The following is a 16,833-nucleotide window of genomic DNA, read 5'->3' as shown; positions in this document are numbered from 1 at the left end:
AAGCACGTTAATGGGTGAGTGGAAGTGCGGATAATGTAAAGGTTTTATAGCTATAATGTTCGTGTAAGTTCTGGGCTAAATCGAATGTGTTGCTGAAGAAATATGAACGGGTCAAACAAGTCATAAATGAATAATAAGTCGATAATTCACAAGTTAAGAATTTCCTTAATTCGGATATGGTATTTCAAGTCCACATGGTAGAATGCGAATTTACAAGCATGTAGGAAGAAACGGGAGGTTAAACGGGTAAACGGTTCAAAAGATACGCACGTTTTAGTGCGTACGGACGATGAAACGAATCTGCAGAAAACTGCAGATTCTAGAGGGCGTCGCCGACGGGTGGGGGGCCGTCGCCGACGGGCAAGGGAAAAACCATTTTTGTGCTGACGGGTTAATTTCCTGTCTACGGGTTTTTGGGCTACGGTTAAATGCAAGGCCCGTCGCCGACGGCCCTAGGGGCGTCGGCGACGGCCTTCCCAAGTCCCAAAAGCTGAAACTTCGTTATTTAAGTTAATTGACGTACCGTGGGCTTCGGTTTGATATCCGTGGACTACGGCGGACTTTCCAAACATGATTCTGATGGTTCTTAAATGTTGATAGGCCAAAAAGCTAAGACTAGGACCCATATTAATAACATATGATTATGTAAGAGGTACGTGTGATCTAGTACATGATCGTTAAAGTATGTGCGTATGTATAAAGATATGTATAAGTATATGCATGTGTGTAAAGATCGCGGGGAGGTATGTTCATATGTAGATGTGTATGTATGCATGCAAGTAGAGACATGAATGTAGGTACGTATGTAGAAGTGTATAGATATGTACGAGAATATGCACGTATGTAACAATGTAGGAAGGGTATGTATGTGTGTAGATGTGTATATACGTATGTATAAAGGTATATATAGAATATGCTTGTATGTTAAGATGTAGGAGAGATATGTTCGTATGTAAATGTGTATGTATGCATGTGTGTAGAGATGTACGAATGTAAGTGCGTATGTGGAAGTGTATGTATGTATATATGGGAAAGCATAGAAATGTGTATGCGTATGCAAATATGTATTAGTGTATGTATAGGAGTACGTGTGATCGTAGACATGAATGTAGGAACGCATGAAAGTAGGTACATGTGTAGAAGTGTATTGGTGAATATATGAAGATACGAATGAATGTAGGCATGTATGTTTTGAGGTATGGGGGTATGCGCGGGTACATGTAAGTATGTATGTACGTATGATGTGTGTGTGTAGTATGTGACCAAAAGTGCACATACGGATGTGCGTAGGTACGATGTAGTATTAATTGTACATGAGGGAATGGGGCTTGTATATATGTGTACATAGCCTTAATATGTTTGAGCACTAAGTTACTAATCATGTGCCTTGAGAATGAAATGAGATTTGCAAGTATGCTATGGTAGTCCATCGTGAAGTTTTGAGGAATTGGAATGCAAGATTGTACTCGGAAGGATAATCGAAAAGTCTGGCACACATAGAAAGATTGCGGCGTGGTCAATTAATTATGTATGATAGATTATGAATGTAGATTATCAAATTTTAATGATGTGCATGTTTGTGGTGAATGTAGGTTACACGGTCTATCGTCGGTTTAAAGTATTGGAGGATTGAAGATCGAGTCAAGGGCAAGAATTGTACGAGAAGAGTAGTCACATAGCTCAAACGCGTATATGTAATTGATGTGAAAATTCAGAACGAACGATGTAAACCCTTTAATTAACTTTAAATATTACTAGTAACGAACCCCAAATTTGATACATGACTAAGATAGAAAGAAATTTTAAAGGCCCAAATTTTCCGCTGCGTCATTTTAAGGTATTACGTTTTAGGGCGTTACATCCCTCAAGTTTTAGAATATAGAAAATGATCAACATCACTTATTTCCCATCTCTTATAACAGGATTTTAACGAGGTTAGTTATTCCTAGTTTTTATCTCATTATTTATTATTATTTTATTTTATTTTATTTTTTTATAATTATACATGTATACAAACATATATAATTTAATATTTTAGGGGTGTTACAGTTTGTGCAAATGTAACATTAAAAAAAATAATTTTAAACTTTATAATTCACCTATAAATACCCAACTTTTTTCCATAATTTTCATCCCTTCTACCTCTACTCTTTATACCAAATAGCTACATTTTTTTTAAATAATCACACAATGTTTCACAACAACCAAAACGTGTGGGATCCGAACCATCCGTTTTGGCAAAGTGCACCAGACAATCTCAACAACGAGCAAGAAGACCGTTATCGAAGAGACCTGCGGACGGGCGAGCTTGGATATTATCCGATGCCACCTAGCACCCCAACTTCTCCTCATCCGACCACTCCACCGATTCCCGGTTTGGACGAGTTTTTCTTCAACGTCATCGGATGGCCCGTCAAGGTTGGACGAGTTCGACAACAGACTCAACAAAATAGTCTCGATGAAGGAAAAGGAGCAAGAACTAAAAATGGAGAAACAAATCCAGAAAGACATGGAATTTCTCGCGAAAGACTTTTCACATCTAGCAGAGGAGGACCGAGTCATTTTGGAGGCTCGTAAGGCACAAATTCGAGCGAAATATATGTAGTTTTTATTTTTTAGTACTTTATTTTTTAACTTTGCATTTTTAAGGACTTTGTAATGCTTTCTTTTATTTTAATAAAATTATGTTTTTTTTTTAATTTTCTAGTTATTAAAATTGGCATTTAATTTAAAAAAAATATAAATAAAATAAATAGTTAGGTAATGATGATGAGGGCTTTATACCACACCCTACAAGTTAAAGTAAGGGACTTTAAAGCCTCCTGTGTGACATGGCGTTGACAGGACGCCGAGGTAGCGTGATAAAACACATAGGGGATTTATACCACACCCTTCAGCCTAATAGAATCTGAAACAGACACTTTGTTTTTTGGTTTGGTTTGATTGGTGTGAACTTAATAACTTACATATTGACTTCTATGAAAAATAACTATGATATAAGAAAAAGAAAATAGGGTAATAACTACAATGACAAAGGAAGGAACAATAAAGATGTGATAGGTCAAAGAGAAGAAAACATTACAAAGTCCAAAAGTTGGCATCCTTACCCTACACATTCAATTCCCTTTTCCTTCTTTAAGACGCAAGTCACGCAACAAACTCATGCAAAACTGGATGCTAATAACTATAGCTTAGAAAATGGTAGAGCTAGCCCATTTGGTAGTCTAGTTACCTTTTAGACCCTTTAGACGGGAGATTTAATATTCAATCATGAGTAAAAGAGTATTTTAGAATTATTGGTATAAAGTCGAGTTGAAGTAATAATTTAAAGAGTGTATAGACATTAAACGTTAATTGTACTTAATTAGTTAATTGTGCTTATGTTAACAACTTGAAGTGTCCAGTTAACAACTTGAAGTGTCCACATTGAGAGATAGATATATTATGGAAGGATTTGTGTCAAGTCATCATTTTACTCATTCTCTCTCACTCCTCTCTCTTTCGCTCTTTTCTCTCTATGCCCTTAGTTATAGACGAATTACCCACCTTCTCTTACGTCTCTTCTTTCTTTACCTCCACATCAAAGGATATCCTTCTCTGTACGAATGAAGAGTCTTATAAAATACAACCATTTTGTTTTCAAATTCTTGTGGAAACCTGAAATACATTTATGTAGTTTACATCAACCTTCGCAAATCAGTGGTTTTTTTTCTCGTCACTTTTTTTAAATGAACTCGCACACTCTATAATTCTATTATTAAACTATACTTTTTAGTCCACAATAACCCTTATCACTTGAAAAAAAAATAAAGTTTTTATCCAACATCTTAATGCCACTGTGCCAAAAACCTTTTGCTTTCAACGTCTACTACTTCCATGTTTATGCAAGTCAAATTATTTTGACTGTTAGTATATGTTTCTGACGTCAAAATTTAATTCTATGATTCTTTTTTCTAAATCTTTCATTGAAAATTAACGTTGCTATATATTTATAATAAACAAATAAAGTAAAACATTATCTATGGTTCTTAATTAAGATCCTGATCCGGATATGAATATCCTATGATTTTGTTCATGAAAACATGCCAATGATCTTGGATAGGATCAATGTTAACATAAGACCTTGTCTTGCTTATATGATCATAAGATCTCACTTCGATTCGAATCTGCTTGACGGTGATATAAAAGATACGGAATAATCGACTAAAGCGACCCACAAAAGTAACTCCAATGAAAAATTATTCGATATTAATAATTCAACAAGCAAAATCAATAAGGTCTTGTATATAAATCACCTAGTCAAGTTATACTATATATGTAAGATTAAATATATTACGTATTAATATTTAATCTATAGTCATCATAATCATTTACATTATAGAGATCAAAATATATTAGAACCTATTATTTAATTAGTTGGTAATTGTTGATGGACCATATTACCCTTAGTAACTAATTAGGTTTCCTCCTGGGTGCTTATATAAGGAGAGTTATGTGGAGGTTTAGGGGTTACTCAGATATACAATTCACACACCCCATTAGCCATAACATCATCACGAAACCTCCTCTCCATAACCGATACCCCTTTTCGGTTCTCTAAGTCCCCATCATCAGTCAGCACCCTAAGGAGGAACCAGATCAAGATGACAGGCATGTCGAACTCCATTACTGGATTCTCCTCTGCACTATCTGCTGTGACAGGTATGATTTATATTGTTTTCTTCATGCATAAACAGAACTGAACCAACATGTGGTATCAGAGCATATGTTGATTAGTCAGTTCTGTTTTCGTATCCATAATTCTGGGATTGAAACTTGGAAAACGGATTATTTTTTTTTTATAATTTCAAAACCGTCACAGCCGGTTTCGAGTCATGAAGATCGACTCGAAATCATGATTTTCGGAAAAAGATTAATGATATGCTCATTCGGAATTAACTTGTTTATGTTTAGCCGAAATCTGTTTAGAAAAAACTATTAAAATTCAGGTTTCGGGTTCCAGAATTTATGTTTTATGTTTTAGGGTTCATCATGTTCTTGAGAAAATTCGAAGTATTCTGTTATGATTTGGAATATGATTTGGATTATTAAGTGTTTTTCCTGGTTTTGATCTATTTTGTCCTCTAAATTTTTTAGAAAAACTGTTAAAAAGATAAAGAGATTGCAATTTCGAAATCTGTTGACAAAATTAGATCAGCTTAAAACAGGAAAGAATATCTCTTAATCCCTTAGATTTCGAATTTTCGGTTATGATATCACAATTAACAGCTGTTAGCGAGGTTGCTACTCGAGACCATGAGGTTGCTACTCGAGACCATGAGGTTGCTACTCGCAACCATGAGGTTGCTACTCGCAACCATAACGTCATCACTTGCAACCATAACGTCATCACTCGCAACCACGAGGTTGCGACTCGCAACCATAACGTGATTAGTCGAGACCGTAGTTGCGACTCGCAACCATAACGTGATTAGTCGAGACCGTAGTTGCGACTCGCAACCATAACGTCATTAGTTCGATCCGCGCTAACGGGTAGTTTGCTATTAAATGATTGGTTTTTGTAATTATTTAGTTAATTAATGAGGATCAAATAATGTTTTACAAAACCAAAATGGCTTTACTTGAATGAGCTTCTGATGCATCATTTCTGGCCAAAGCTGACTTGATGCATCTACTTATCATCCAAGTATTACGAAAGCTATGTTGTGTGTGCATCATAAGCATGAATGTCTTAATTTCTGGCCAAAGCTGATTTAATTCATTCATAGATGGCATACTCAACAAGTGCATAACTAAAGTGTTTGTCTCAATTTCTGGCCAAATCTGATTTGTTACAACCACTTTGCACATATGCTTAAATGATTACACTTCTGGCCAAAGCTGTTTTGTCTTCGTTTAAGTAGAACTTTAAGTAGTCTCTTATTTTGATGTTAGTAATAGACATATCACAACCTCTTCACATAATGATCCTTATATTAATGATCCTCAATTAATTTTGTGATCATTTTGTCTGCCTTATTCTTAGTACCCATATTTTTTACTCACTATAATTTTCTTCTATAAATCTATATCTCATCCACTCTAATTCCTAAGCCTAAAATGTTTTGCTTTATTTAAAGTTTCTATAAGAATTAGCTCTTAAATTAAATCCTTGATTATCTCTTAAGACACGGTAACCCTATTGCTCTCTTCTGATAAGGCACTACAGAAGAAAAGTAGAGCATGATGATTAGGGTAAATCGAACATGATGTCTCTTATGATAATCAAGAACTCTCTAACATAATTGCTATCACTAAAGTTATTCCAGATTCAGTTTTTCCTAAGACTAATCTATAATTGTGGAATAATCACAAGAACTCCTAAGGCGCATGTCTTCATTTAAAATTATAAATTATAAGGTTAAGTGGTATATGTGAATATATTATAATGTACAATACCATGACCCATAAAGTTAAGGGCTTACGCATGGAAATAAGTACATTTTCCAGTACATTACATACTAAGTTTTCATTTGTACGATTTGATGCATTATAAATCAGCTATAACACTCAAAAGTACCAAAGTATAACGAGTGTGTTGATAAGCAACATATGTACATAGAAATAAATGTTTGAAACTGGAAAATAAGATGTTATTCACCTTACAACCACTAAAACCTTAAGAGAGGATTGTTCTAAAGTCCATAGACAAATTACAAGTGCTAATCCCAACGTTAAGGTTCTTCAAGGGAAAATCTCACTGCATAATTATGTCATTAGACTAGGCATAAGCAACGAGACTATCCATTATTCTAAAGAACAGTTGGATAAATTAATTAGATAGAAACTTACTAATGATATTTAAGTCTGATAATTTTAATATTCCAATTAACACATGATTAGTTGACTCTAGTTCCATACGTTTCCTTACCAGAACTCCACAAATAACTAACATGAGAGTTAGTGACAAAATTAAATGTTAAGACTATAAGAACCATAATGAACAGTCTTCCAACAACGCTTTTCGATACCTTATATATTCTGATTAATCAGAATATAGTATCATGATTAAGCAATGTTATGAAGGTTATGAGGTTTGCATGGTCATCATAAAGTCACACTTATCTTAAACTCTCCTCTTATTTGTTCTAAATATCTGGATAGAAACATTACTAAGATGAAACTAGATGATTCCTTTTTTTTTTCACAACTTTTGTCATTATGCAAATGAGAATTTGACAAAAGGAAAATGAGACTTATAAATTTCATCCATTAGAACCAAAATTCATGAGAAATCATGACATGGTTAATGAGGATGATTATTCATCTAATCTCATTTTAAGTGATTTTAAATCATGACGTTAAAGCCCTAAAATATGACTTGGCTTAGGGAATAAGCATGGGTCCATCATAAGTCATTCATTGACATTTGTGGAACTTATTCCAAATGGAATATTCAGACATAATTCATTTATCATTTAACAGACTATCAACTTGTATCTAAATTTTGTCACATATGGCCCACGGTCTTAGAAGAAATTTATTCATACATATACTTTATAAGATTTCTATTAAATATGTTCCTAAAGTTTCTTATGATATCTGGACATTAAAGAAATCAAATAAAGTCTAACGTATATGTGATAGGTTCCCGCGTCACGTAGCTCATTGAAACTTTTCTTGTAGCATTTTAGAGATATTAAAGATCAGTGGGAGCATTAAGTGTCTTAATAATAACTTGCAATAGTTGCAAGAGGTGGGGAGTGAAAATTTTACATTACCTTATAAGTTTGCACCTCTTGTACAAGACACCGCTCCATCATGACACTGTTCTATCATCAATACTTGTCTCCTCAAATCTAATGCTACTCTTACAAAAGTTTCATTGTTTCTTAATTGTGGGCACACTTAGATTTCTTACCTAAACTAACATAATCCTCAACAAGAGAAACTACAACAACTAACGTCATTAACTTGTTTCTCTATTAGAATTTGTTGGTCGTTTCAAATTGACCCTACGCATGCTGAGTTCCTAAAGATTTCTAAGTTCGGTGGGAGCAGTCAAAGTCCTTATCATGATTTGCAAGGAATGCAAGAGGCGGGGGGAAGAGTGTCATTAAATTTCACTCCGAATTTAACTCCGATTACACCTCTTGTACACTATACTGCACCAACTCTTACAAACTTAGAATGAAAATGATAGCAACCTAACCAAGAGCTAATCCATAAAATTGAAAGTTCTAATGAACCCAATAATCAACTCAGGAGGTCATCTAGGTTTAAAAGCCTACTAACTTTGATGATTACATAACCTCCCTAATTGAAGTTGAAATGGATTTTGGAAATGTTTACTGATCCTATCTCTTCAAATTAAGCCATTAGTGTAAATCAATCATATGAATGGAATAAAACAGTTTTCTAGTAAAACTGATTTTATGTGTTTGTGTAACATTTGGGATTTGATTGAATTACCTTAGAGTGTTCATAACTAAACCAAATCCTAATATAAGCGTTAAGACACTCAAAAGCATGATTGGTTGTCAAAGGTTGTTCTCAGGAAGAGATAAATTATTAAAGAATCTTTATTGCATATCTAACAAAAGATTTCTTTGAGGATCATCACTGTTCTAGTAACTTATAATAGTTTTAAGCTACATTAGATGAACATTAAAACGATTTTCTCTAATAAATGGCTGACACATTTACATGTTCATTAGATAACAACCTAAAGTTTCAAACTGAAGGTTAAAGAACACTTTATTTGTAAGCGAATAATATCCATGTATGGGTTAATGCAAACATCATAATGTGATGAAAAGCTAACGTAATTATTTTCATCAAGAATCAAGTGGATTAATGTACCTACCTCAAGATGAGTGGGAGCAACCAAAATAAACTTGTCTATATAGATGACATTCTTTGACAAGCATATGTTACATAAGTCAAAGCATTGTTAACACAAACTTTGATATAATAAAACTCAGAGATATCTCTTACGTGATTGATATCATAACATACTGAGATAGACCCAATGCGATATTAGTTTCGTTCCATAAGTTTAACATTAAATGGGTCCTTACATATGTAACAATCAATATTGCTCTCCTTTAGAGGACAATAGGATAAATGAGATTATTTATTTATGCTTCATTAATTAGAAGCCTTATGTAAGTTTAAGTCTATACTCGTTTAGATATTACTCATATTGCAACACACTAGATATGTCTAGATTAATGTGTAGCATCTAATGGAGTATTACAATATCTTTAAAAGAAACGAGAGACTACAATTTAAAGAAGAAGTGAGAATTAAAACCGGTTTATTACTCTAACTTTGAGATATTCGAAGATTATAAAATGCAGTTTCGGGTATATCTTTATGTCAGCAGACAAAACCTATTTCATGGAGGAGTCATAATGCACTGATACTAAACAACCTGAGTTATAACGACATAACATGGTCACTAAATGTTGTTGGAAATTTAATCAGTGGACTCATAAGTTTATTAACTCCATATAATGTTTTGAAGAATTAGTGTGATAAAGTCAGCTACCATAACTCCTTGAACAGCAACAGTTCAAGAGGTGCTGCATTAAGTTTCGATACACAATTAATTATTCGTTTATGAACGAATTGAGGAAACTAAGTTTTGTATCGAATACATTCATGATATGCTTAAGGATCCTATAACTGAAGGGCTATTACCCATAAGTCTTATTAAGAGAGCTCATAGACGGGTATTAATTAATAGTCATGCGCAATTGCATATCGTACTATGAATGACTAAGAATTAGTTAATTTTCCTCAAGTTTGATTTTGTATGTCTGTTAGAATATGTTCAACCGGTATAATGGCATATAGACAAATAAAAGTTACAAATCAAACAAAGGGCTTACGCGTATTTTGATCATGATGATTAGGTTTTAAATTAAGGCTATAGTATGATTAATGGGGGTCCTGAGTCGCATAATGATTCAACGGCTGTATTTTTCTGCTATAGTACTTGTTTAAGGCTAAAATGAGTGTTAACTCCTGATCAGGCTTATCTAATACTCATAGTAAATGATTACTCGGCTAAGTGGGAGAATGTAAGATTAAATATATTACGTATTAATATTTAATCTATAGCCATCATAATCATTTACATTATAGAGATCAAAATATATTAGAACCTATTATTTAATTAGTTGGTAATTGTTGATGGACCATATTACCCTTAGTAACTAATTAGGTTTCCTCCTGGGTGCTTATATAAGGAGAGTTATGTGGAGGTTTAGGGGTTACTCAGATATACAATTCACACACCCCATTAGCCATAACATCATCACGAAACCTCCTCTCCATAACCGATACCCCTTTTCGGTTCTCTAAGTCCCCATCATCAGTCAGCACCCTAAGGAGGAACCAGATCAAGATGACAGGCATGTCGAACTCCATTACTGGATTCTCCTCTGCACTATCTGCTGTGACAGGTATGATTTATATTGTTTTCTTCATGCATAAACAGAACTGAACCAACAATATATTGTTAAAATTTGAACCAGCGCAGGAGGTGATGTGATGCGCCATATGGCGAAGGAGATGAAACTATGGCGAAGGAGCAAAATTGTATATTAAAGATGGCGCAGGAAAGTGATGTGTTCGTTGTATGACACAAGACACGAAAAGTCAATGCTATTTTGGTAATTCAAAAAAATCAAGGCTATTTTCACAAATTTATTGGTCAAATGGGTTGTTTTGGTGATTTTCCCATTTAATAATTTCACTTGTCTCTTAGGCCATATGTAATCATAAAGCCCATTTGTGGGCGTTATGTGACACGTGTCGTGCCACGTCACACAAGGGCTTTATGTGGCGTTATATCACTAGAGTCCGTAGTCATAAAACACCTACCCATCATTACCTAATTATTAATTTTCATTTTTATTAATTAATTTAAAAAACACTTAACTATTTTTGATTGGTCAAAGTTTTAAAACTCCCATCCATCACGCCGCTATCACCATACCGCCCCCACCATTTTCTTCCCCCATAGCGCCGCCCGTCATGGTGTTCGGGGCGCTATGGGGCGCTATCAGACAAAAAACCCAAACATAACGCCCAACTACGATGACCTTACTATTTTAGGTCACCAACATAAGTATTATTCATGGATTGCTAACGCCTTCTAAGGCTAGACGGTATGGGGATCGTCCCCGCCTCGTCAAGGCCCGTCGCCGCCCTGCACACCATTTCCCCCGCCCCGTCGTCGTCTCAATCGTCAAGGGACAGATGTTGGGATGTATTAGTGACTGGTAATTTACTTACTAATCATCAATAACTCCATCAAGACATCGTTCTTGTGTTGCTACTTTTACTTTCTTTTTTTTTTTTTTTTTGAAGATTATACTTTCATTAAAACACCAGGACAACTATCTCCAAGATGGAAATAGAGCCCAACAACAAACACTTACATCAATTCGAATTTACACCATTTATTCCATCCAACCGTGTCCTTTTTAAATATATATCTATACCACAAAAAACCCAAAGTTTTGACATCAGACACAATATCTATAACCTTGCATCTTTTCTTTTGAAAAATAACCTCATTTCTCCACTTCCAAATCCTCCAACACGTAATGATGACAACCCCTTGCAAAACCGTCTTCTTCAAAGTAGATCCTGAAATATTGTTATGTAGGTCTAACAAATCTTTTACTGAGAAAGCATAAATGATCGGAATTCCGCACCAACTAGATATACATTGCCACACCCCGGCTGCAAGACCACACGCCATAAATAAATGTTCCGTCGTTTCGTCTCCATCCTCACACAAACTACACGCGCATCCTCCTCATATAATATTCCTCCTCTGTAACGCTACTTTTGTCGGTAATCTGTCCATTTCTGCGCGCCACATAAAAATGTTGCATTTATTTGGAACCCATTTACACCACCATATACCTGCTACTAACATCAATTTTATCTGATATCCATTTTTTGGCTGACGCTACTGAGAATATATGTTCTTTCATCGAGTTCCACTTCTACACATCCACCAACTTAGTGACCGAAAAGCCTTCCAAAAGCCTCTCACAATTCTCCCTTTCTTTTATTTCATCTTCTGATGACGGTAACTTACTCCAATGCCACGCAATATAACTAACTCCTCCATCCTTCACACAACGATCGGCTATACTACACATTTTATCCTTCTCAATTCTGAATACATTTGGGAACTTTTGTTTTAAAGGCTCATCGCCAATCCATGTATCAATCCAAAAGCGAATTTGCAAACCATTCCCCGCTTTACCAACCACCATTCGATCCATCCCAATCTACCTTAATCTTAGTACTAAAGGAGCTAAGATTTTTCCATACCCCCGTAATAGCATTATTGAACGGAACCATTTCCCGTCTACGAACCGACCCATGAATGGTATCAATTGTTTTCCTCCACAATGTTTTTGGTTCGGTCTTATATCTCCACAACCATTTTAAAAGAAGCACTTTATTAGAGACCTCTAATTTTGATAATCCCAACCCGCATTCTTTTTTAGTACATGCCACCCTATCCCATGATACCCAATTAGTTTTCCTTACGTCAACTGAACCACCCCACAAAAAGTTCCGAATTAAAGATTCTAGTTTTCTGATTACCCCCACCGGCGCTTTGAATAAAGAAAAATAATATGTAGGGAGACTTTCTAGAACCGCTTTTATAATAATAAGACGACCCCCGATACATAAGGTGTTGCTACTTTTACTAACATATCACCAACGAACATTCACCGATGATCACCACCAGGCTGAAATCCGTTAGGTATCTAATTATTTAAGGTATTTTAGTGGAAAAAAAAATAAAAATATTTACAATAAAACTACAAAATCTATTAGGTATTTAATTATTTATTTATGGTATATTGTCTTGTCTAACACGACATGTATAGGACTTTACGTGTTATATAGGTACGATGTAACTACACCCTAGGCCTGGTGAGTCAAGACAACAACTCTCAATCACATCTTTATACGCCATGCATGACGCTATGGCGTCTAAAGTACGGTGTATTACGTTTACAAACTGCTAGTCTCAGACCAGTCAATCACACCCTTATACGCCATGTATAGTGCTATACGTGACGTATACGGTTTGTGATTGAATGGTCTAACACCAGTCAACTGACCTAAGAGTTTGTGTCGAACCCTATACAACATGTGTCGTATGACTCGTATCTAGGCTGTGAACTTGATAATTTTTGGTGTTCCATTAACACGGCCCATATTGAAATTCAACTAGAGGGGAGCAAGGAGTCCTTACAGGCTATAGCTACTTCCCTTAGGCTCGGTATCAACATATATCTCATTCCATTAGCTTGGTATACTCATATAAAGTAAAAAGTTTACAAACTTTTTCCATTTTAGGTAATCACAAACATGATTTCACTATGTACTCGATTATTAATTACTATATTTTATTTCTTTATAAACGTGCATGAACCACATCACTCGAAAAAAATGACATTAACTCATTCAATGCATATGTTTTATACATCGATCTCACTCTTTCTCTCTCTGTCTCTCTCTATATACCAACATCCACTTATATACATTATAGACACACGTAGTGTGCAAACTCAGATTTGATCAAACAACTGTGTTGTGTGTGTTAGAAAGAGACTCTTGAAATTCTTTAATGGCAGGAGAATCTTCATCAAATCTAAGCATAATTGTTCACAGGAATCCTTCTGAATCTCATCTTTCTGAACTCGGTATCAAATCTTGGCCCAAGTAATTAATCTCTCTCTCTCTCTCTCTCTCTCTCTCTCCTGGAAGCTGTACTTTGTGCATGTAGAGAAGGCGACTCTGAGGTTGCGCTAGACGGCCTTCAAGGCTTGCGTCGTATATAGCCCACCTATCTTTAAACAGTCGATTGAGGATTCGTCAAACGGTCATTTAAAGGGCTTGCGTCATAGCACCCTACCTTTAAACAAATGCCTGTTTGAGTTTGGGGGTGGCGTAGGATTAGTAGGGCGCATAGAGAATTGTAGTCACCATCCATATATACACATGGCTGCAAAAGTCGCTAGGCGCCCCTTAGTCAGATATGAGAGTACTCGGCCTAGGTGGAGATTACTCAGGGAGTAATTGGCCTTGGCGAACAGTACTCGGGCCCCGGCAGCCTACCTTGTAGCGAGTACTCTCTCGGAGCCTAGACGGGACTTTTACAACCATGTATATACAAGAACAAATAATTAGGGTTTCTTATATATAAATTGATTTTTCATACATATATTAGTTATTCACTGGTTATGTTTTATATTATGAAGGTGGGGATGCTCACCAGGAAAGTACCAGTTGAAGTTTGATGCACAAGAAACATGTTATCTACTAAAGGGGAAAGTGAAAGTGTACCTGAAAAACTCGTCGGAGATGATATCGGAATTTGGGGCCGGGGACCTTGTCATCTTGCCAAAGGGTCTGAGTTGCACTTGGGATGTCTCAGTTGCCGTCGATAAACACTACAAGTTTGAATCATCATCTTAATTCTCATCATGGATTTTTAATTATATCCTTAATTTTTATGTTTATTATAGTTTAATTCTTAGATGTATGTATTCCTTTTTTTGTGTTTTTATCACTAAGATTCAATTATGATTAACTTACACAAAAGTATGATATTGTTATTTTATTTTAATTTTATAAACATAAATTTTCTTTTAATTCGATCTTATCGTATATGAGACTTGAATCTAAGGCCATCTCTCAAACCCAAATGAGTATTCGATTTGGAAACAAAAACTGTACATAATTTATATAAAAATAAAATATTCGATTTGGAAACAAAAACTGTACATAATTTATATAAAAATAAAATATGAGATAAGTTAATCAGGTATATGTATAATATATTTTAAACCAGAAAAAAACAATTAGATAAAAGTATAAGTGATTTATAACATAGATGATTGTGTGTGTGGACTGTGGTGGGTTATCTTTCATCTATAATTTGGTTTGGTCAAAATAATTTGGTCAATGCACGTCCCCTTCAAACTAATCTTTTATAAGTGTTGCTTTTAGTGCCACTTTGACCGGTAACACTCCCTCATGTATAGATTTTTTAAATGTTACACCTACAACCCTCAAATATTAATAAAACTGTATTTTTTTTTAATGGCTAATTTTTCCGCTTAAATATTTACACCTCTCAAGGATTAAACTCTGATTTTTCCACAAAAAATAATTTCTTTGGACCACTAGGCTATAACCTAAGTGGCATTAATAAAACTTATGATACTTCATGAGACACCCTTGCCTTAGAACTTCGTATGAGGCAACCCAAGTCTCCATCGGAGAAACCGGGATGCCAACCACTAGGCCACCTTGAGTGGTTACTTCTTTGCCTTTTGATTTGGTGAATTAAGCAGTCTATAAATTTGTATTCTATACATCATTTCTCATCAACAATGAAAAATCAGTATTTTGTTTTGTCTTTATTAGAGGCCGTAATTACTGTATATGGGCATAAATAACTTACGAATATTGAATTTTAATAATCAAAACTATTCACCATTGGCCGCTAGCAATCCCAACTTCAAAAATAACCATTAGTAGTCTCAACTATTAATATATTGGCATCCAATAGACCCTGAATAACAGGACCCTAACGTCGTTAGTCTCCGGTCGCCGGAAAAACGTTTTTGGCTAGAAAAAGGTTCCTAAAGATCCGATCTAAGGTTACAAAGAGGTTTGGGACATTTAATATTGATTTTTCCGGCCAAAAACGTTTTCCGGCAACCAAAGATTAACGGCGTTAGCTTTCTGTTAGTCAGGGTCCATTGGAGGCCAATATATTAATAGTTGGGATTGACAGTGGTTATTTTTGAAGTTGGGACTGTTGACAGACAACGACAAATAGCTGAGGTTATTAAAATCTAATATTCCAATAACTTACGGTTATCTAATAGATAATCAAGGAAAATAAAGTTAAACAAAAAGAAAACATGTATTTTAGCATGACTTATGTGGAGTTTCCAATTTATTTGTTTTGGAAAAAGGAATGATATATTGACCCAAAGTACGATTGGTTTATGAAAGCCATTAATATCTTATCTAATGTTTTGCACTAGAGATTTTAATAGTGACAAACATTTGAAATTCTTGTGTTTAGACTTATTCAAACGGTCACTATCGTGAACTAATTGACTAATAAAGCCGACCTCAAATCAAGAATCCTATGTTACGAGACAAAGGTTACTATGCAAACTTTTGCAGTAGAGATTTTAACAGTGACAAACGTTTGAAATTCTTGTGTTTAGACTTATTCAAACGGTCACTATCAAGAACTAATTGACTAATAAAGCCGACCTCAAATCAAGAATCCTAAAGATTGATTTTGAAAAGGTTTACGATAACGTCAATTGGGCTTTTCTCGTCGATATGTTGGCTCAGATGGGGTTCCCTCCGGTTCCGTGCAAGTGGGTGAACAGGATTCTTAAATCGGCAAGGTCTTCAATTTTGATCAATGGAAGCCCTACGTACGAATTCCATTGGGAAAAAGGAATTAGGCAAGGAGAACCCCTTTCTCCTTTCCTGTTTCTCATCATAATGGAAGCTTTATCGTGTATTTTTTCCGAAGCTTCGTCAACGGGGGAGTTCAAGGGTGTGAGACTCGGTAGCGATCTATGTATTTCACACCTTTTCTATGCAGACGACGCTTTGGTTACGGGCGAATGGTCGAAAAGGAACATTAAAAACGTCGCTAGAATTCTAAGGGTATTTCACTTGTGTTCGGGTCTAAAAATCAATATTAACAAATTGAGTCTGAGCGGGATGGGTGTTAGCCAGATGGAGGTGGAAGACATGGTTTCG

At 35.2% G+C, this 16,833-nt stretch overlaps 1 protein-coding gene across 1 annotated transcript; it reads left to right on the top strand.

Moving 5' to 3' along the window:
- Positions 1-13,497: 13,497 nt before the first annotated feature.
- Positions 13,498-14,634, top strand: LOC110934676. The gene is made up of 2 exons (XM_022177547.2): positions 13,498-13,752; positions 14,292-14,634. Exons 1-2 carry the CDS (start codon positions 13,658-13,660, stop codon positions 14,506-14,508), a joined length of 312 nt encoding a protein of 103 aa, XP_022033239.1. The 5' UTR covers positions 13,498-13,657; the 3' UTR covers positions 14,509-14,634.
- The last annotated feature ends 2,199 nt before the right edge of the window (positions 14,635-16,833 follow it).

The sequence above is a fragment of the Helianthus annuus genome, chromosome 4, assembly GCF_002127325.2.
Source record: "Helianthus annuus cultivar XRQ/B chromosome 4, HanXRQr2.0-SUNRISE, whole genome shotgun sequence".
NCBI lineage: Eukaryota > Viridiplantae > Streptophyta > Magnoliopsida > Asterales > Asteraceae > Helianthus > Helianthus annuus.
The sequence above is the reverse complement of the archived record's forward strand: the minus strand, read 5'-3'. Positions and strand labels throughout refer to the sequence as shown.